The sequence below is a fragment of the Mytilus galloprovincialis genome, chromosome 8, assembly GCF_965363235.1.
Source record: "Mytilus galloprovincialis chromosome 8, xbMytGall1.hap1.1, whole genome shotgun sequence".
Taxonomy (NCBI): Eukaryota; Metazoa; Mollusca; class Bivalvia; order Mytilida; family Mytilidae; genus Mytilus; species Mytilus galloprovincialis.
In genome coordinates, this window is record NC_134845.1 from 46531959 (window position 1) to 46555261 (window position 23303).

Genomic DNA, 23303 nt, shown 5'->3' on the forward strand with positions numbered 1-23303 from the left:
TGCGGGATCTGGTGGTTTAGTTGGTAGTAACATTAGTTGCTTAAGCATTTTCTTTTGATTTTTTTCCAATTTCTCTAGAACAAGAGATCGTGGTGCTAATACATTCAATGATTGCAAAATAATTTCCCTTCTTTGGGGACAGAAAAAAATAGCTACATGTACACTATGAAAAATTGTCCCTTGTGACATATTTTTATAAAACATCCATGAAATTATGTCCAAGTACTAGGGACAATTTTTTCACTAAGGAAGACACTGCTTTATAGTTTACAAATGTGACATTCTGTCCCATGAACGAAATTTCACAGATGAAGTGTGAAATATAGTTCAAGACAAAATTTCATGGGACATTTTTTTGGCTTACACATGATATCAACAAAAACCACAGACAAATCACTCGGAAATTGATTCTTTGTGTTCTCTTACTCTTTCTTTGTTGTTGTTTTTCATACAAATTCTCACTTTTAAATAAAGTTAAATTATTTTGTGACAATTTGTACGTTGGTATTCATTTAAAAACCGATATTTATTTAATTTTTGTTCAACTTAGTGGTGTCTTATATTATAAGACAATACACTAATTCACGCTTGAATTGGTGTACTGAATTGATTAAAAAGAATTAATTCTGAAACTAAAAAGTTAGAACCTTATACTCTGTTACGTTTTAAATTTCATGTTCTAAAGGGTAAACAGATATGTCAATAAAAGACAATACACAACTTTACACAAAAACAAACGAGATGGACAGATAACCATAAATAGGAAGAAAGAATAAAAGTTAGATACGGATTAGTGAAAGGTAAGCATTTTTATGCATAAGAAACAAAATGTTATATAATTATTAAAGATGAATATCGAAATACCACTTTCCCTTCTTCTGAATGTAGACGTATCAAAACCTCGTTTGTTATTATCAAGTTTAAATAGGTAGAGTAAAATTTATAAATGAATTTATAAAACCCTTTAAATTTCATTTTTATGAATAAAATGAAATTCACAAGTTTTATATATTAAATTGTGGGTGTCTTTCATTTCCAAAAGGTCACACCATGTCTATGCAGCGAAAGAAATGCTTTCCTAAATTAAGTCGGTTACGCAAAGACCTGTGGGCTTGGCATTCGGATGTCGAGTCTTTGATGCAAGATCTAGATGCACCAAAGAAGAATGCACTAGTCAAGGAGGAGAGACCGGAGGACAAGATGAATTCAAAATGTTTCGAAATGATTCATAAGCTGTGTAAATTCTCGGTAAGTTTTTTAATCTTTAATTATTTTCCATGATATAAAAAAGTAAAACGATATTATTAACTTTAATTTATTTTCGTATTTGAAATTTAATACTTTTATAATTGATTAAAGAAATAATAAAAAAAAATAGAAAAAATTATATGAATAATTAGATTGTTTGCAATATTCAGCTTCAAGCAGAAAACAACAGCGATAGACTACCTTAATCAAGGGACAATTTCTACAACTACCTTCATCAGCAATGCATCTTGCACACAACCAAACATTAGGATTTTATTTTTGACGCAACAGTAATACATCATCAGAATAAAACTTTTTTTTGGTAAAACGTAGTATATAAACTTTGGGCATGAACCTTGCATCTAAACTTTTGGCATGATCCCTGCATCTAAACTTTTAGCATGAACCTTGCATCTAAACTTTTGGCATGATCCTTGCATCTAAACTTTGGGCATGAACCTTGCATCTAAACTTTTGGCTTGAAACCTTGTATCTAAACTTTTTTTTTTATATTAAACCTTAACATATTTGAGATAAAATCCTCTATCTAAAGTCTTTAACTAAAACCTGTATCTAGTTTTTGGTACAAAAACCTAGCATTTTAACTTATGTCATGTATGTGATAAATTGTAGTATCAAAATGCATGGTTCCAGATTTTTCTGCCACCCTGGACGATAAACTATTTTTGATTTATAATTCAGGAACTATCAACTAGCGAAATTGTAGAGCTTCTGAAAGATATAGATATACCACGACCGATCAGTAGATTCGCCAGTAGTGGTCAATTAACTACAGGAAGAGTTTCTAGGTCACCGGCGAAATCACCATCCAGAGTCAGGGCAAGATCTGTGTCACAAGTAAGCACATTCATGTAAAAAAAAGTTTAATTAATAGATTTTGTTCAATTTAATTTTTTTGAAGTACATTAAACATTTTGACCGCAGATAACTTTCGATTTATTTTGTGTGTAATGAAATAGTCAAAGATCAGGCGAGTATTTAGTCTAGCCGAATTAGCGAATCATGCAGGAAACATGACTATTAAAAAAACAATTTTTACCTTTTATTAAAATAATGTATTAAATCTTTTAATAGAGAAAACACTAATATTTACATTTCCATTCTTTGTAGATCTATTTTGGTTTCTTTTTATATAAATCTCTTTTCGTATTAAAGTACTTCAACTTTTTGAAGTTTTCAACGTTCATGATGGTTAAAAACTTAAAAGTGATTAGAAAGCGTCATATTTATAAATTGTATTTTCCTTTTACACTAATGAAATTATTAAAAGGGTATAAGCAGGAAGAATCGGTTTCTCATAGATTTTTTTTAAAATCAGAGCAATATTCAGAAAAAAAAAACCCAATCTTAAATAAATTTCATACTACATTGTACCACAGTTTCTTGAGTTTGATCGTGAGATGAATTAATTTTCAAAGATAGAAGTAGAGATGAAATAAGACAAACATATAAAAACTATGTCATCCCTGAAACAAAAAACTCCTTCTAATGTATTTTATTTATATGTATATTGAAAAGATTGTTTTAAAGTCGGCCATGATCATGACATGAAACTCAATTACGAACCATTTATACATTATTTGCAGGAAAGACGGAAACCTATTCCTCAAAAAGCTAAGCCGAGAGGCAGAAGTCCGATACGCAAATCGGTGCCGAAATGTTTAAATGCAACATGGACACAATCGGAATCCTCTTCTCTTGTGAGAATCTAAATGTTTGGACAGAAGGGAAACTTTCACTAGGGTGCTGGAATATTTAAAACATTTCCTGATTTATCACGATAGACTTTTTGCATTGTCACTGGAGATAACATGACTTTTTGTTTGCATTTTTTTTTTTATTTTAGTAAAAGAGCCGCACAGGGAAGGAATATTTGTCATACACAAGTTTTACTCGAAATATATATCTAGCTTTTCAGATATATTGTAACTAATATATAATAAGAGAATGTTTGATATTTGGGTTAATTTCTATCATATATACTTTAAAGTAAAAATGTAATATATTTTATAAGCTGTATTGCTTCTGAATAAAGTATTATGATTATTATTATAATTATTGAGTTAAAAATCTCAACAACAATGTAGACTGTACCGTAGTCCATGATGATTGATTGATGTTTGCTTTACGCCGCCTCAGATAACACGAGGCTATATCGCAGAGAGTCATCTTTAATAGCACGTCTCATAAATCCGATTATACAATAAAGTATAAATCATATAAAGGTTTATTAAGTTTCAATTTCAGCATGCATAGTTAGTTATAAAAGTATTTTAATACATTAGTCGAATGAAATATCTGTATTCAGCATGGTTTGCATTTTCAATCCATGATCTCATTTGTATAAATATAAAGAGATGTAGGATAATTGCCCATGAGACAAAATGACGTTGATGCTACCAACATTTGCGTACAGACTGGAATCTGTATGGCCTCATTTGGAATTTATCACGTGCTTTACTATGTGACCAAAGCAGCAGTGACATTTGGCGTCAATAGAACAATTGAAGCAATTCGATTGTAACTTAACAATGTTAATTAAAGTAATGCCTTTTTTAAACGTTTTTTTGACACACAAAAATAGACAATCATATTAAGTTTATATACATTAACATATCTAATGTTCATATTGAACCTGGAACTAATGATTCCAGGTTAGATATGCATGTAATTCATTTGGATACATTTTTACAGGAAGATCAGTGCATAAAACAGTTAACTTTTGATGAAGAAGATGAAGTATATAGAAAGACAAGCTTAAGGTAAGTTCGCAAAAACTTAAAGATTTAAGTTTAAAATAAGCTTGACAAAGAAAAATGTAAACGTAATTATATCTTGCACAGGGGAAAACATACTTTGTGTGCTGAGTCAAAGAACAAAATACTGCATGTATTTATTTAATTAACATGGTTATTATATATATTGATTAAAAACAAACAAAACAAACAAATAATTTATTAGAGTCTCACCTCTTTAAAATATTAAACTATCAAGAAGAAACAATACCGCATCAACACTAATCGGAAGAAAGAAACAAAATAAATTCGAAAACAATGCAGACTCTGACAAGAAAGCGAAATAAAGAACAGAACACAAATATACATACATAAATAATGGTTTCTGCTTACTGAAATATTTGTATGAATTAAAGTTGTTAATTTAAAACTGAACTAAGTTTATTTGCTGATGTATAACACAACACATTGCTGATACAATCATTCGGTTCATCGAAAACAGAGGTTCCAATTTTAAATAATATAAAGCCCAAAATAACAATAATCTAATTGTGTTATCGAGTCATATCCCTACATGACGACTGACATAAAAAGGTACAGACATGTATATAAAGCAGGGTTAAAGCTTTAACTAAATGTTTCAGTACTTATATGTCAATTTTGTTCCAATGTTTTCTGAAATATATTAGTCTTAAACTTTACCAAAATACTCATGAAAGGATATTTATAACTTTTTTGAAAAATCTTATGCAACAATGATTTTTCAGTATGACTTTATAAAACTATTGAACTTAAAATCCTACATTTATTTTAGATCTTCTGCATATTTCAAAAATATTTGATTTTATTTGCGCTTAACCCTTTTCGTGAAAATTGAATTGTTCGTTTGATTCAGTGTCAATGCACCATAGATTTTACAACAAAACATCTACTAAGCTATGTTATGAAGCAAAGACATGATGTAACATTATTTTTTTTTTTCATCTGCACTTATGATTTTACATGTATGTAGTGTCTATATATTGAAGTTGTTTGTGTTTATATTTATGTATAGTTGCTTGTGACACGTTAATTGACTATTTTACTTATTTTAAGATACTATGAGCTTTTCGACGTTTGCAATATATTTTATATATTTGCTTCTAGCACCATCGAAGAGAATCTCTGGTAATTTTTTAATTGCGCTTCAAGTGCAGCAAAATGTATATCGCTTATGTTTTTTCAGTAAGGGAAAAAAGAAAGGCTCCCCAGTAATTGATAGAAATACGAAAAAAGTTATAAAAGATTTAGAAGAACAAATAATGGAATTGGAAAAAGAAAATAATCATCTTTCAGAAGATGTGTAAGTAAATTGTTTAATCACTCTTTTTTCCTTTTTTTATATCTTAAAATCGATTGGGGTTTAGAACTATTGTCACCTTGGTCTCAGTCCTCCGACTAGTAGAAAACAAGAATGTGTCCAAAGTACACGGATGCCCCACTCGCACTATCATTTTCCATGTTCAATGGACCGTGAAACTGGGTAAATAATCTAATTTGGCATTAAAATTAGAAAGATCATGTCATAAGCAACATGTGTACTAAGTTTCAAGTTGATTGGACTTCAGCTTCATCAAAAACTACCTTGACCAAAAACTTTAACCTGAAACTTCCACTTTCATTTTCTATGTTCAGTGGACCTTGAAATTGGGGTCAAAAGTCAAATTTGGTCTTAAAATAAGAAAGATCATATCATAATCAACAAGTGTAGTAACTTTCAAGTTGATTGGACTTCAGCTTCATCAAAAACTACCTTGACCAAAAACTTTAACCTGAAGCGGGACAAACATACGAACGAACAGACGGACGGACGGACGGACGGGCGGACGGACGGGTGGACGGACGGACGAACAGACAGACAGACAGACGAACGGACGCACAGACCAGAAAACATAATGCCCCTCTACTATCGTAGGTGGGGCATAAAAAACCCTCTTGCCAACATATAGAGTCCGTTTGGTTTTGCGAGATGTATGAAATAGCAGCCATTTCCCGTCTAGTTGGGAACGTTAATTCCCATTCTTTGTATAGGGATATTTCAACGTTCTATGTATGTTAAAGAAAAATTGAAAAGAGATGTGTACGTTTGTTTCTCTAATTCTATGGAACTTTAGCCCTTTCCGAACCCATTGTATGAAAAACATTAATCAACGTGTGGTTGCCAGTGATCTCAAAAGATCATTGGATGACTTTAAGGGACACAACCTTTTTAGCTAACTGGATGAATCAAAATATTCTAACAGGTGTTATTGAAGTTGACAACTTCGTGGAATGTGAAAGGCACTCGAAGGGGATATTCGTTTAAAAAGAAAAATCATTAGAGAAACAGATTCTTACATAGTTACTCGTGGATTATAGGATTTATCCTATCTCGATAGTTGAATTATAAATTTTAAAGTTCTCGCCAAGGCTCGGACTTTTAAATTGATAATTTAACTATCTCGATTGGATAAATCCGATAATCCACTGGTATCAATGTTAGAATCTATATAGATGGCCTATTTCAAGGCTAAATTTCGAGCCATTTTTAATATACCCTCATTTTACAAGTGGTATTCTATATTCAGCGCCCTTTATCCGAGTCGATTCCTATTTCAAGACGTACCTGTTGTATTAATTGTTAATGTGTTCTCATCTTAATGGATGATGGTTATTATTGATAAACTAATGAAAAACTATAAGTGATTAAAATATATATTATTTTTGTCCGTTGTGTGTTTTTTCTTTTCTTCTATTCAAATCGTAAATACATTGTGTCGGATCTAATTTAATTTGTCTATTTTTTTTTATACAGTATGTAATTTGTCATTGACGAAGGCCTTACAGTGCTCCATATTTGTTTACGTATGATAAGCAGCATACACTATTGTTTATGATTCTTATCATGAAACATTGAACGTCAATACATGTACCAATGTTGTGTGCCCTATAGAAATCGAAAGAAAACGCATACGTTCTGAAGGAGTAAGTTGCTTAATTACAATTGTATTGTCATTTTATAGAGGGAGGTTAGAAAAAGAAGTTCAGTGGTATAAAGATAACAGAGATTACTGGTTCAAATATTGTAAGGACAACGAAAGAAGTGGAAAGCAGTATGTTTTATGATATAATATTATTGATAGTACTTTATGTGCACAATTTGTCAGTCAAATAAAATGCATAGCATTGTAAGACATTTTTTCGAGTAACATACCATATTTACGTGTTGCTGTAGTTTTTAAAAAGCACGATTTACAATAATACTAGTGAACACAGATTACTAAGATCATATGTGATGGTCAGGATTTGAAATTGATGCTCCGCTTCAGGTTAAAGTTTTTGGTCAAGGTAGGTTTTGATGAAGTTGAAGTCCAATCAACTTCAAACTAAGTACACATGTTCCCTATGATATGATCTTTCTAATTTTAATGCCAAATTAGAGTTTTTATCCCAATGTCACGGTCCATTGAACATAGAAAATGAAAGTGCGAGTGGGGCATTCGTGTACTGAGGACACATTCTTGTTTCTGTTAAACCCTTCTTTCTGTTTGCCGATATTATTTTTTTTCGGTTGATGTTTTTAAGAAGCACGTTTCTATGTAGTACTACTGAACAGAATAATTTCATCATTGGTCAAGCCGATGCACCAGAAACAACACTTTTATGATCTGCCAGACAATTACTTCCTCTTTGCCACTATTTTGATTTTAAAAAAAAACTGTCGAATTAACCTAAATAAAGGCAACAGTAGTATACCGCTGTTCAAAACTCGTAAATCTATGGACAAAAAAACAAAATCGGGGTAACAAACCAAAACTGAGGGAAACGCATTAAATATAAGAGGAGAACAACGACACAACATTAAAATGTAACACACACAGAAACGGACTAAGCATTAGACAAAATCCGATGGGAATAACAAATACATGTATAACATCAAAACCAAATACATGAATTGGGGATAGAAAAGTACCGTGACACGTCTTATAGTAATGTGAATTCACACTTAAATATAAGAGAAAACAAACGACACAACGGAAACACAACGTAAAAATGTTACACACACAGAAACGAACTATGATATAACAATGGCCATTTTCCTGACTTGGTACAGGACATTTTTAAAGAAAAAATGGTGGGTTGAATCTGGTTTTGTGGCATGCCAAGCCTCGCACTTTAATGGCAATGTTAAATATAACATTAAAATGACAAAATAATATTACAGGACTACAATACAAATAAACAGGAGAACGTTATAGGCAAAGAAACACATGAGTAATAGATAACAAAAGGCATCAGGTTTAAAATTCAATACGCCAAAAACGCGCCTCGTCCACACAAGACTTACCAGTGACGCCCAGATACAAAAGTTCGAAAGTCAAAAAAAGTACAAAATTGTACAGCACTGAGGATCAAAAGTTGAAAAAGGTTGTGCCAAATACGGCCTAAAATATTTCGTTACATTTTTCTCAATGCATTTATATTCAGCAGCTTAATTAACAATGCTGAGCTGAAAGAGGTGAAAGATTATTGGATATGTCAGATACATACTTTATGTTTTTGTTACCCTTATAGAGACGACAGATACCAAAAGGACATACGCAGTCACTTTAAATTACTTATGGGGAATGCTTTGCACGACAACTAATGATTTCCTTTTTTTTCTTGTAATTTTTGTTTTTTTCGTATTCAATAATGTAGAATTTACAGACCTAACAACAAAATTGGAGAATATGATCAGCTACGTAAGCAGTACGAACATCTACAAGGCGTGTATGAAAACATATGCCACGCAATGAACAAGTAGGTTTCCTAATAAAAGAATACGATAAACATAATACTTGAAATTCTAGATAAATAATATCTTAAGTTTTCATGATGTATGAAACCATGTTAATAGTATTGCAGAAATATAATGAATTATTGTTCTTTTCTTCGATATATAAAAGTTTTTTTTCTTATTTGTTTCTTATAAAACTAGTACCATCAGAAAGTCTAAGATACCTTTTCACAAATCTATTGATCTGTTTAAATTCTATTGTCTCAATAAATTTAACCACATTTGTTATGAATTTGTTTAGAGGAACTGACAGTCAGTATATGGATCAGATAGAGAATGATGCAGCCAGATACCGAGCAGAGAGGAATAATGCACGATTGCAAGTTAAAGAAATGTCTGATAAATTAAACTGGTAAATTTATGTTTTTGAAAGTTTACAAAATAGGAAGTTGGGAATGCAGTAAGACAAGGACCAAACAAAATGCTACAATAACAAAAGATATATATATATATATATATATATATATATATATATATATATATATATATATATATATATATATATATATATATATATATATAATCGCTTAGCAGTAGAACAAATCTAGCACAAAAGGACAAGTTATTTATCATCGATAGAGGCACTGAAAAATTTATTTAAACCAATAAAAAAAAGTATGTTATATATATTCCAAATGAACAAACCACAAAAAGACGATGTGTCGATGTTGGACAACCTTCCACTAACACTTATTTTCATTTCAAATAACTTTCTTGTCTTTAGTTTTAATGCAGAATGTTGCATATTAAAAAAGTCGCATATTGTTGAAAAGAATATACAGTTTTATAATAATTAAATGTATTTAAATTAAGCTAGTTCGATAGACTAAACCTGCTAGTTATCAAATACCATCTTATACTCTTATAAGAGAGGTGTGATCGTTGATACGAAATAGATATTCAAACTCATAAGTAGAAAACGAACTGACAATACCATGGCAAAAAGGAAAAATATATAAGACTGAGCAAACAAACCCCACTAATAAACCAGGCCTCACTGTCATAAAACTTTCGAGCATGATTTTTGTACTCGGACTCGAAAATCAACCAATCAAATTGCTGGATTTCAGGTTTCGAGCATGATTTTTGTGCTCCGAGCACTGAGCAAAGTTTTATGCCTTCTGTGTGATAACAGATTCTCCAGAACGATAAAGTTATTTTCGTTCGTTGCTGTTTGATTCTTTAAAAATGTACCCGGAAGTTGGGTTATACAGACTGTATTACATGTATATGGTGCATGTATTATTTACTCTGCATTCTCTTGTTCAAAGGTATAAATATACGAAATAGAACGTCGACCTTTCCGCTGTTTATGATTCAAAAGAAAAATATATTTTCTCATGTGTTAGGTACAAAAGTGAACCGCAAAATGCCAGCCCAGAATACGGATACACAGGGAAAAGATCTAAGCCTCGTTACGGGAAAAGGTACTATTAGGTTACTATGAAAGGTAGGTTTACGTATGGTATTCATACCTGAAATACTTAAAGACACAAAAAGGTGCAAACAATGACCAATACTATAGTAAGATAAACAAATCCAATGTTGTAAGAATGAACGAGTTTTGAAATCTAAGACACAAAATGTCTTCATCACCAGTTTGAGGACCTTCTTATAGTAACAAAAAGACACCGTAAAGCATTGCTGAAAATGAAAAAAAAGACCCATTTCTATATTTGTAATTGGTAAAAAAACGTCACACAACAGTTATATATTTACAGACATCCAATATCCTTTGCTCCACCAATAGTGCGCTGAATTTTGGACACAGTTATAGTATAGTTTTGTCTGATTTTATGATTCGACTTATGCATGGGTTTTGTTTTTTTGATTTTCCCTTATTTGATTTTCTCTCTTTTAAAGTTCTTCATAGATTTTGACATATTGTATATTTGTCAATGCATATTGCCTTACTCGACTTATTATTTTTCAGTTACAGTAATAAAAAAGGACTAAATATAGTGCGTGCTCGTGATCATAGAAGTTGTATGACTAATACATTGTAGAAACACTAAAGAGAGAAAAATATCAAGAAATAAAGTACTTCTAACAATATATTTTGTATGATGTATATATATTGATACGTTATAAAAGTTTCATTTTGAAGACAGAGTGGAAGGTTAGTCTTTGCAAATAATACACATGTTTTTGCAATAGAAGTACATTTAACATACATTGTATCTACAAAATATATAACAAAGGACGTCAAAATATACAGTAAGAAAAGAATACAAATAATTAAAATGTTTGTATCACAGATATTGATTAAAATTTATATCACAGCAATGATTCTTTTAAAGATTTCTATTTTTATGATTCATTGACATTAAACAAGACCACGACAACTAATAAGTAAACATGTATTTCTGAAGTATGATGTCACGTGTCATTGAACAACGATCGTCACATCCTGTTGTACTTTCCAACCATCTGCTTACAGTTAGGACAGGAGTGTACAACGTCTTTACACGGATTAACACAGAGGGGAATTAGACAACACCCAAGCCAACATCTGAAAAATAGTTTATATTGGTCAAAATCATAGAATATTGTGGTTTAGATATCACATGTATATACATGCACGTCATTGCTGCGCATCTCATACCCATAAGAAGAATAGCAACAATGAGCACAAAACTTATAAATTTTCTTTTCGTCATTTGGACATGGGCGTCAAGTTGGTTACCTATTCCCTATTCCCTATTCGTTACCTATTCCCTATTCCCTATTCGTTGCCTATTCGTTACCTATTCCCTATTCCCTATTCGTTACCTATTCCCTATTCCCTATTCGTTGCCTATTCGTTACCTATTCCCTATTCCCTATTCGTTACCTATTCCCTATTCCCTATTCGTTACCTATTCGTTACCTATTCCCTATTCCCTATTCGTTACCTATTCGTTACTTATTTGATTTTTAATATCCTTCCCCCTTTTTAATTATGGCATGGAATAGTTTAATATGGCTGCCGTTACCATGGAAACGGCACAATTGTGAAAAAAATGAGTTTTTGGTTTTTGGTGAACTGTTTGGATATGCTTCAACTTAGAATCATCATATTTTAAAACAATGTAGGTGCCCACTATATACAGGTGTTGGATGATTTTGGCGATCATTGGAACTACTATGTTGCCATGGAAACTACACCAAAATTTTCAAAATTCTAAAAATGCTCAAAACTTCATGAAACTTCACAGTAATGATGAGCAACATTAGAGTTGGAATTTCCAAAATAGGTCTTGTTACCATGGAAACAATGTAAAAAGGTCAAAAATTTCAAAAATAAGAATTTTCCGCAAACTGGATGAAACTTTACAGGAATGGTAACTGGCATAGGCAGAGTTGGATTTTGAAGTTAGAATTTTCAAAATGGCCGCCGTAACCATGGAAACAGCAAAAATATCAAAAATTCAAAATGTTCAAACTTAATGAAACTTTGAAAAATGTTACTAGACATCTGTAGATGCTCTCTTTGACTTTGGAATTGTCAAAATGGCTGCCGCTCACCTGGTAATAGGGGGAAGGGGTGCCTTCCGTTATTGCTAGCAATTACAAATCTAGTTGTTAATAGTCTTACATATGGTAATAGTTCTGAATTGGTTGAGGTAAAATGATCTTTTTATGACCTATTTATATGTGTTTGTGCTCAACCGATCCTTTTACTTCATGTTCGATACGCATTTGTTCCTTACTTGTTTTTTATACGTTCCAGCGATCGGTTAATACCCTGTTACCTATTCGTTACCTATTCGTTACCTATTCACTTATATTCACTTATAGTACGTTTGTTGTACGTTGCACCTTTTAGAAAAGGATTTTCAATTAAATTCATATCTCTGGTGGTAACAATGTGTTCTTAGAGATGAAATGATGACCCCATTAGAGCGCATGTACCCGTTCCAGCGCTCGGTAAATAACCTGTTACCTATTCGTTACCTATTCGCTTTTAATGCGCGGGGTATACGGTGCACCTTGAAATCAATCGTTTTTTAATTGTGTTCAGATCTCTGGTGGTAAGAATGTGTTCTTAGAGATGAAATGACCCTATCAGCGCGCATGTACCCGTTCCAGCGCTCGGTTAATACCCTGTTACCTATTCGTTACCTATTCGCTTATAATACATTTTTTTATACGTTGCACCTGTTAGAAAAGGATTTTCAATTATGTCCAGGTCTCAGACGGTAACAATGTGTTCTTAGAGATGAAATGACCCCATTAGAGCGCATGTACCCGTTCCAGCGCTCGGTAAATAACCTGTTACCTATTCGTTACCTATTCGCTTTTAATGCGCGGGGTATACGGTGCACCTTGAAATAAATCGTTTTTTAATTGTGTTCAGGTCTCTGGTGGTAAGAATGTGTTCTTAGAGATGAAATTACCCTATTAGCGCGCATGTACCCGTTCCAGGGCTCGGTTAATACCCTGTTACCTATTCGTTACCTATTCGTTACCTATTCGCTTATAATACATTTTTTTATACGTTGCACCTGTTAGAAAAGGATTTTCAATTATGTCCAGGTCTCAGACGGTAACAATGTGTTCTTAGAGATGGAATGACCCCATTACAGCGCATGTACCCGTTCCAGCGCTCGGTAAATAACCTGTTACCTATTCGTTACCTATTCGCTTTTAATGCGCGGGGTATACGCTGCACCTTGAAATAAATCGTTTTTTAATTGTGTTCAGGTCTCTGGTGGTAAGAATGTGTTCTTAGAGATGAAATTACCCTATTAGCGCGCATGTACCCGTTCCAGGGCTCGGTTAATACCCTGTTACCTATTCGTTACCTATTCGTTACCTATTCGCTTATAATACATTTTTTATACGTTGCACCTGTTAGAAAAGGATTTTCAATTATGTCCAGGTCTCAGACGGTAACAATATGTTCTTAAAGATGAAATGACCCCATTAGAGCGCATGTACTTGAAATAAATCGTGTTTTAATTGTGTTCATGTCTGGTGGTAACAATGTGTTCTTAGAGATGAATGACCCCATTAGAGTGCATGTACCCGTTCCAGCGCTCGGTAAATAACCTGTTACCTATTCGTTACTTATTCGCTTTTAATGCTTTTAAACACATTCTTACCACCAGAGACCTGAACACAATTAAAAAACGATTTATTTCAAGGTGCAGCGTATACCCCGCGCATTAAAAGCGAATAGGTAACGAATAGGTAACAGGTTATTTACCGAGCGCTGGAACGGGTACATGCGCTCTAATGGGGTCATTCCATCTCTAAGAACACATTGTTACCGTCTGAGACCTGGACATAATTGAAAATCTTTTTCTAACAGGTGCAACGTATAAAAAAATGTATTATAAGCGAATAGGTAACGAATAGGTAACAGGGTATTAACCGAGCGCTGGAACGGGTACATGCGCGCTAATAGGGTAATTTCATCTCTAAGAACACATTCTTACCACCAGAGACCTGAACACAATTAAAAAACGATTTATTTCAAGGTGCACCGTATACCCCGTGCATTAAAAGCGAATAAGTAACGAATAGGTAACAGGTTATTTACCGAGCGCTGGAACGGGTACATGCGCTCTAATGGGGTCATTCATCTCTAAGAACACATTGTTACCACCAGACATGAACATAATTAAAACACGATTTATTTCAAGTTGCAGCGTATACCCCGCGCATTAAAAGCGAATAGGTAACGAATAGGTAACAGGTTATTTACCGAGCGCTGGAACGGGTACATGCGCTCTAATGGGGTCATTTCATCTTTAAGAACATATTGTTACCGTCTGAGACCTGGACATAATTGAAAATCCTTTTCTAACAGGTGCAACGTATAAAAAAATGTATTATAAGCGAATAGGTAACGAATAGGTAACGAATAGGTAACAGGGGATTAACCGAGCGCTGGAACGGGTACATGCGCGCTAATAGGGTCATTTCATCTCTAAGAACACATTCTTACCACCAGAGACCTGAACACAATTAAAAAACGATTTATTTCAAGGTGCACCGTATACCCCGCGCATTAAAAGCGAATAGGTAACGAATAGGTAACAGGTTATTTACCGAGCGCTGGAACGGGTACATGCGCTCTAATGGGGTCATTTCATCTTTAAGAACATATTGTTACCGTCTGAAACCTGGACATAATTGAAAATCCTTTTCTAACAGGTGCAACGTATAAAAAATGTATTATAAGCGAATAGGTAACGAATAGGTAACGAATAGGTAACAGGGTATTAACCGAGCGCTGGAACGGGTACATGCGCGCTAATAGGGTCATTTCATCTCTAAGAACACATTCTTACCACCAGAGACCTGAACACAATTAAAAAACGATTTATTTCAAGGTGCAGCGTATACCCCGCGCATTAAAAGCGAATAGGTAACGAATAGGTAACAGGTTATTTACCGAGCGCTGGAACGGGTACATGCGCTCTAATGGGGTCATTCCATCTCTAAGAACACATTGTTACCGTCTGAGACCTGGACATTATTGAAAATCTTTTTCTAACAGGTGCAACGTATAAAAAAATGTATTATAAGCGAATAGGTAACGAATAGGTAACGAATAGGTAACAGGGTATTAACCGAGCCCTGGAACGGGTACATGCGCGCTAATAGGGTAATTTCATCTCTAAGAACACATTCTTACCACCAGAGACCTGAACACAATTAAAAAACGATTTATTTCAAGGTGCACCGTATACCCCGCGCATTAAAAGCGAATAGGTAACGAATAGGTAACAGGTTATTTACCGAGCGCTGGAACGGGTACATGCGCTCTAATGGGGTCATTTCATCTCTAAGAACACATTGTTACCGTCTGAGACCTGGACATAATTGAAAATCCTTTTCTAACAGGTGCAACGTATAAAAAAATGTATTATAAGCGAATAGGTAACGAATAGGTAACGAATAGGTAACAGGGTATTAACCGAGCGCTGGAACGGGTACATGCGCGCTAATAGGGTAATTTCATCTCTAAGAACACATTCTTACCACCAGAGACCTGAACACAATTAAAAAACGATTTATTTCAAGGTGCAGCGTATACCCCCCGCATTAAAAGCGAATAGGTAACGAATAGGTAACAGGTTATTTACCGAGCGCTGGAACGGGTACATGCGCTCTAATGGGGTCATTTCATCTCTAAGAACACATTGTTACCGTCTGAGACCTGGACATAATTGAAAATCCTTTTCTAACAGGTGCAATGTATAAAAAAATGTATTATAAGCGAATAGGTAACGAATAGGTAACGAATAGGTAACAGGGTATTAACCGAGCGCTGGAACGGGTACATGCGCGCTAATAGGGTAATTTCATCTCTAAGAACACATTCTTACCACCAGAGACCTGAACACAATTAAAAAACGATTTATTTCAAGATGCACCGTATACCCCGCGCATTAAAAGCGAATAAGTAACGAATAGGTAACAGGTTATTTACCGAGCGCTGGAACGGGTACATGCGCTCTAATGGGGTCATTCATCTCTAAGAACACATTGTTACCACCAGACATGAACACAATTAAAACACGATTTATTTCAAGTTGCAGCGTATACCCCGCGCATTAAAAGCGAATAGGTAACGAATAGGTAACAAGATTATTTACCGAGCACTGGAACGGGTACATGAGCGCTAATAGGGTAATTTCATCTCTAAGAACACATTGTTACCACCTGAGACATGGACATAATTGAAAATCCTTTTCTAACAGGTGCAATGTATAAAAAAATGTATTATAAGCGAATAGGTAACGAATAGGTAACGAATAGGTAACAGGGTATTAACCGAGCGCTGGAACGGGTACATGCGCGCTAATAGGGTAATTTCATCTCTAAGAACACATTCTTACCACCAGAGACCTGAACACAATTAAAAAACGATTTATTTCAAGATGCACCGTATACCCCGCGCATTAAAAGCGAATAAGTAACGAATAGGTAACAGGTTATTTACCGAGCGCTGGAACGGGTACATGCGCTCTAATGGGGTCATTCATCTCTAAGAACACATTGTTACCACCAGACATGAACACAATTAAAACACGATTTATTTCAAGTTGCAGCGTATACCCCGCGCATTAAAAGCGAATAGGTAACGAATAGGTAACAAGATTATTTACCGAGCACTGGAACGGGTACATGAGCGCTAATAGGGTAATTTCATCTCTAAGAACACATTGTTACCACCTGAGACATGGACATAATTGAAAATCCTTTTCTAACAGGTGAAACGTATAAAAAAATGTATTATAAGCGAATAGGTAACGAATAGGTAACGAATAGGTAACAGGGTATTAACCGAGCGCTGGAACGGGTACATGCGCGCTAATAGGGTAATTTCATCTCTAAGAACACATTCCTACCACCAGAGACCTGAACACAATTAAAAAACGATTTATTTCAAGGTGCACCGTATACCCCGCGCATTAAAAGCGAATAAGTAACGAATAGGTAACAGGTTATTTACCGAGCGCTGGAACGGGTACATGCGCTCTAATGGGGTCATTTCATCTTTAAGAACATATTGTTACCGTCTGAGACCTGGACATAATTGAAAATCCTTTTCTAACAGGTGCAACGTATAGAAAAATGTATGATAAGCGAATAGGTAACGAATAGGTAACGAATAGGTAACAGGGTATTAACCGAGCGCTGGAACGGGTACATGCGCGCTAATAGGGTCATTTCATCTCTAAGAACACATTCTTACCACCAGAGACCTGAACACAATTAAAAAACGATTTATTTCAAGGTGCAGCGTATACCCCGCGCATTAAAAGCGAATAGGTAACGAATAGGTAACAGGTTATTTACCGAGCGCTGGAATGGGTACATGCGCTCTAATGGGGTCATTCCATCTCTAAGAACACATTGTTACCGTCTGAGACCTGGACATAATTGAAAATCCTTTTCTAACAGGTGCAACGTATAAAAAAATGTATTATAAGCGAATAGGTAACGAATAGGTAACGAATAGGTAACAGGGTATTAACCGAGCCCTGGAACGGGTACATGCGCGCTAATAGGGTCATTTCATCTCTAAGAACACATTCTTACCACCAGAGACCTGAACACAATTAAAAAACGATTTATTTCAAGGTGCACCGTATACCCCGCGCATTAAAAGCGAATAGGTAACGAATAGGTAACAGGTTATTTACCGAGCGCTGGAACGGGTACATGCGCTCTAATGGGGTCATTTCATCTCTAAGAACACATTGTTACCGTCTGAGACCTGGACATAATTGAAAATCCTTTTCTAACAGGTGCAACGTATAAAAAAATGTATTATAAGCGAATAGGTAACGAATAGGTAACAGGGTATTAACCGAGCGCTGGAACGGGTACATGCGCGCTGATAGGGTCATTTCATCTCTAAGAACACATTCTTACCACCAGAGACCTGAACACAATTAAAAAACGATTTATTTCAAGGTGCACCGTATACCCCGCGCATTAAAAGCGAATAGGTAACGAATAGGTAACAGGTTATTTACCGAGCGCTGGAACGGGTACATGCGCTCTAATGGGGTCATTTCATCTCTAAGAACACATTGTTACCACCAGAGATATGAATTTAATTGAAAATCCTTTTCTAAAAGGTGCAACGTACAACAAACGTACTATAAGTGAATATAAGTGAATAGGTAACGAATAGGTAACGAATAGGTAACAGGGTATTAACCGATCGCTGGAACGTATAAAAAACAAGTAAGGAACAAATGCGTATCGAACATGAAGTAAAAGGATCGGTTGAGCACAAACACATATAAATAGGTCATAAAAAGATCATTTTACCTCAACCAATTCAGAACTATTACCATATGTAAGACTATTAACAACTAGATTTGTAATTGCTAGCAATAACGGAAGGCACCCCTTCCCCCTATTACCAGGTGAGCGGCAGCCATTTTGACAATTCCAAAGTCAAAGAGAGCATCTACAGATGTCTGGTAACATTTTTGCAAAGTTTCATTAAGTTTGAACATTTTGAATTTTTGATATTTTTGCTGTTTCCATGGTTACGGCGGCCATTTTGAAAATTCTAACTTCAAAATCCAACTCTGCCTATGCCAGTTACCATTCCTGTAAAGTTTCATCCAGTTTGCGGAAAATTCTTATTTTTGAAATTTTTGACCTTTTTGCATTGTTTCCATGGTAACAAGACCTATTTTGGAAATTCCAACTCCAATGTTGCTCATCATTACTGTGAAGTTTCATGAAGTTTTGAGCATTTTTAGAATTTTGAAAATTTTGGTGTAGTTTCCATGGCAACATAGTAGTTCCAATGATCGCCAAAATCATCCAACACCTGTATATAGTGGGCACCTACATTGTTTTAAAATATGATGATTCTAAGTTGAAGCATATCCAAACAGTTCACCAAAAACCAAAAACTCATTTTTTTCACAATTGTGCCGTTTCCATGGTAACGGCAGCCATATTAAACTATTCCATGCCATAATTAAAAAGGGGGAAGGATATTAAAAATCAAATAAGTAACGAATAGGTAACGAATAGGGAATAGGGAATAGGTAACGAATAGGTAACGAATAGGGAATAGGGAATAGGTAACGAATAGGTAACGAATAGGGAATAGGGAATAGGTAACGAATAGGCAACGAATAGGGAATAGGGAATAGGTAACGAATAGGTAACGAATAGGGAATAGGGAATAGGTAACGAATAGGCAACGAATAGGGAATAGGAAATAGGTAACGAATAGGGAATAGGGAATAGGTAACCAACTTGACGCCCATCATTTGGACCAATTTCTATAATAAACTTCTGAAGTTTGTTGGTATTTTGATTAGAATAAAAACAGAATTGGCTATGCAAAATGCTTGGTAAATTTTTAATTATTCCAGTCAAAACATTTTCTAGCAATGACATATCTGAGCGATATATTTTCAAATTTAACTTTTCGGTTTTCAAGAAGATCTCATGCATTCAAAATATAATTTTAAGTTAATTAATGTACATGTACTATCAATGCTTGAATTGGCTTACTGTCTTATTACGCAATATTTGAGGAATTATTCCTAAATAAGAAAAAGAGAGAAGAAATTAAGATACCAAAAGGACATCCAAACTCACCATTCAAAATTGACTGACAACGGCTTGGCGGGAAAAAAAGGCAAACAAACACATAGCGCAACACAAAACATAAAAAAAAAAAATAAAGACTGATTAAGACAAACCCCACTCAAGACAAGGGGTGACCCTGGATTCTCCGGGAGGGTAAGCAGATCCTGCTCCATATGTGGCAAACATGTGTTAGAAATCTTACATTAGAGGTTATCTTTGTCGGTAGCATTAGAAAGTAGTCAGTGCTGCATTCATAATCGTTTTGAAAAATCCGTTACAGATGGCCATGCATTGTTTTTTTTTACAATAGCCGTAACACTCATTCCCTCCTCTTTTTCGCGATTATGACGCCAGGATGTAATTATCCCTTGCAACTCTTTTTTTTTATACTGTAATAAAGTTCTTGTAAGGCTTATACCCATAATGTTTTTATACGTAATCGGCGAAATCAACTATGACCATAAATAGGGGAAAAAAAGAAGAAACTGCCGTTATACAATTGTTTATTCTTACCCAAATAAACACAAAGCACCAATGCTTATCCAGGTCAGTGTACCAGTTTCATATCGTGTAGAGGTCATTATATCAGCTTGACAGGCTGGACATTGTGTTCGGACTGGTACTTCCCGAAACTGTGGTCCCAACATTGCTGGCGATGTGATAACCACTGTCGATTGTTGTCCGCCTGCAGTATGATATGCATAATAATTTATTTTAAACATCGGAACAACTGTTATATGTCCTTAGACGAGAGATATGTTGCAAAACAAAGAACCAATTGAGGCAAAGGTCAGATGATATCTGCCAGGTAGTAATGAACACCACACAATCATTCATGCACCTAATGTAGTTGACCTATAATTGCTTGCAGTACTAAAAAAAACCAAACGAACCACAAAATTTTTACATTAACCAATTAACAATGCCAAATGAATTCAAGGTCGGTTGAGAACTGCTAGACAAACATGTTCACCTTCCAACCATTCAATAACCAAGTAAAGTTGACCTATTGCTTATACATGCAGTTCAGTTGAAATATGTCTGACGGGCATGAACAAATGTAGATGTTGCAAGGAATCCACCAATAATTGTCCTATATATACTCATTACAAGTGAGGAATTCACATAAAAAAGGATTTTTTTCAAGAAGTCAATGAACCATGACAATAAGGTAAAAAACAATGGACATGTCACAGACGGAAACTTGAAAACATAAGGTTACCTCATACAGGTCTTCTACCTTCCGAAATACAAAAAAAATGTATAAAGCTTTATAATTCGAATTTGAATGAAACCCGTATTCTGATTGGCAGCCAGTGTTTTATCTATCAGCTCATATAAATAATTGTGTCATGTGACCGTGACGTCATGAACGTTTTTTCATGATTTAATCCAGCTTGAAGTGGAATTTTGAATTAAACATTTAGGAATGACTGTTATATTTTTTCTGTTTGCTCGCGGGTTATTCAGTGTGCGCCACATTTTTAAGGTTATTTCTTCATAGACAGAAAAATATTACAGACATTCATTAAAAACAAATAATTTACATAGCAGCAGACGAATAGTTATATACTAATCCTATGTCTCGCAAACATTGTACGTCGCAGGCGAGACAACAATGACTTTATTTCAAATTTCATATCTTAAATGATATCGTACAATATATATCACTTTTACAAATGATATAAGTATGTAGTGTGATCGTCCTAGGTTACAATCTTATTGATGTTTACCAGCTTGTAGTCATAATACAAAAAAACATTACTTATTATCGCTGGAAATACAAATGTATGTCATCACTTTTCTTATCTTGGTTACCCGAATCAATGTTTGACTCGTGAACTCATAAGTTGTGGATTAAAGAAAATGTTAAATTTTCATAAACGAACTCATGTCAATATATAAGCAAACAACAGAAAACCCACATACTTTAAAAGGTTAAAATATGCGTGGTCTTCAAAAATATACAAAAGTTTATACAATATGCCTAGCTGTAACCTGTTTTTATTAAGTGTAGAAAGAATGTGATTAAAATATGGAAGATGATATCATTTAACAAAAAGAAATAATATAAAAACATTCCCCATAAAAAAGACCATACGGTATGGTTTTTGCTCATTGTTGAAGGCTGTACATTGACCTATAGTTGTTAATGATTGTGTCATGTGGTCTAATGTGCAGAGTTGTATTATTGGCAACCATGCCACTTCTTTTTTTATATACTAACAGATTTGATTAATAACTATCACATCTACCAATGACGAGTTTTCTGAGTTGCGAAGGCACCTACACACCAGATTGGATTAAACTAGTTTTACAAGACCTTTAACATTCCTATTTCAAAATCGGGCACAGTGACAGTGATGAAAACAGTTTGAAGATAACACATGTAAAGTATTTGAACAAAAACTGTCAAATAAATCAGTAATTTCCCTTGAAATTGTATTACTGTTTTCGTTGAGCTAACTATACCAACACATATATGAGTCTCCTTTCTGTCAGTTAAAAACCATCTTATAATTTTGAACCATAGACGCGCGTGTCGTCAACATAAAACTCATAAGTGACGATTAACTCAAACAGAGGCTTTATTTTAACTGTAACAAATTAGATACATGTGTAACACGGATCATGTCCGGCAGAAACATCCGAGTAATTAATGATCAAGAGTGTTGCAGAATCACCAATCTTCTAAATAAAACGAATTTTTTTTAAAAAGTATATTAGTTCTTACCATGACTATACTGCGGCGGAGGAGGGAGATTTCCTTGCTTTTCCATAATTATTGACCAACGAGTAAACTTTCTGAATCAAAAGTTTTACCAAAACGTGCCTATAAATCTCAATTTAAAAAGGTCAATAGATAAATGGTGATCGATTTTGAAATACAAAATCAAATAAACTTGAGATACGATAAGAAATACGTGGTGTCATTTCAAAATATAAAAGTAAAGATAATCTATTCAAGCTAATATATTATGTTGATTTAAAAACAGTAGTGCAAAAGTGGGATTAATTATTGTGATGGTGTCACTGTTAGATCTTATTTTTTCACCTTCGGCATTTTAAACAAATCTTGCTTTAATTCCGACCCAAAAGAGGATTCGAAAGAATATAAAAGAGAACATCTGTCTGTCAAGTCCGTTCGTCCGTCCTTAAATCGGCGCGTTCGTCCGTCGTTTTTTTTTTCGAAAGAGAAACCTTATTTTTAATACCAATATTTAATTTAGAAAAGTTGGCTTTTTTTCGAATCGTCACCTCCGTTTTTTTCCTGTTTTCAACTTATACAGAAAATTTGCATTTCTACACAGTGCATTGTTGCAAAAGATAAAATATATTCACTTCAAACTATGATAATGCTCAAATTT

At 34.2% G+C, this 23303-nt stretch overlaps 2 protein-coding genes across 3 annotated transcripts; one reads left to right on the top strand and one right to left on the bottom strand.

Moving 5' to 3' along the window:
* The first annotated feature begins 644 nt into the window (after nucleotides 1-644).
* Nucleotides 645-10922, top strand: LOC143042064 (uncharacterized). Of its 2 annotated transcripts, XM_076214305.1 has the most exons (11): nucleotides 645-800; nucleotides 1043-1248; nucleotides 1951-2106; nucleotides 2856-2969; nucleotides 3964-4031; nucleotides 5230-5346; nucleotides 7046-7135; nucleotides 8724-8825; nucleotides 9104-9214; nucleotides 10212-10312; nucleotides 10796-10922. In XM_076214305.1, the coding sequence occupies exons 2-10, from the start codon at nucleotides 1051-1053 to the stop codon at nucleotides 10297-10299; spliced, it is 1044 nt and encodes a 347-aa protein (XP_076070420.1). In that variant the 5' UTR covers nucleotides 645-800; nucleotides 1043-1050; the 3' UTR covers nucleotides 10300-10312; nucleotides 10796-10922. The 2 variants fall into 2 exon arrangements, with proteins under 2 accessions (XP_076070420.1, XP_076070421.1); XM_076214306.1 differs by lacking the exon at nucleotides 2856-2969.
* LOC143042065 (LITAF domain-containing protein-like) lies at nucleotides 10904-22827 on the bottom strand. The gene is made up of 3 exons (XM_076214307.1): nucleotides 22670-22827; nucleotides 20449-20620; nucleotides 10904-11374 (listed from the first exon to the last, which is right to left on the bottom strand). Exons 1-3 carry the CDS (start codon nucleotides 22713-22715, stop codon nucleotides 11266-11268), a joined length of 327 nt encoding a protein of 108 aa, XP_076070422.1. The 5' UTR covers nucleotides 22716-22827; the 3' UTR covers nucleotides 10904-11265.
* Between the last annotated feature and the right edge of the window lie 476 nt (nucleotides 22828-23303).

Excerpts from the sequence above, each read along its gene's own strand:
- LOC143042064 (XM_076214305.1), top strand. The coding sequence starts at position 1,051 with ATGTCTATGCAGCGAAAGAAATGCTTTCCTAAATTAAGTCGGTTACGC. Across the intron at positions 5,347-7,045 it reads AATCATCTTTCAGAAGATGT|AGGGAGGTTAGAAAAAGAAG; the intron begins GTAAGTAAATTG and ends GTCATTTTATAG. Across the intron at positions 8,826-9,103 it reads ATATGCCACGCAATGAACAA|AGGAACTGACAGTCAGTATA; the intron begins GTAGGTTTCCTA and ends GAATTTGTTTAG.
- LOC143042065 (XM_076214307.1), bottom strand. The coding sequence starts at position 22,715 with ATGGAAAAGCAAGGAAATCTCCCTCCTCCGCCGCAGTATAGTCATG. Across the intron at positions 20,621-22,669 it reads TCCGCCGCAGTATAGTCATG|GCGGACAACAATCGACAGTG; the intron begins GTAAGAACTAAT and ends ATCATACTGCAG. Across the intron at positions 11,375-20,448 it reads GGTGCTTTGTGTTTATTTGG|ATGTTGGCTTGGGTGTTGTC; the intron begins GTAAGAATAAAC and ends ACTATTTTTCAG.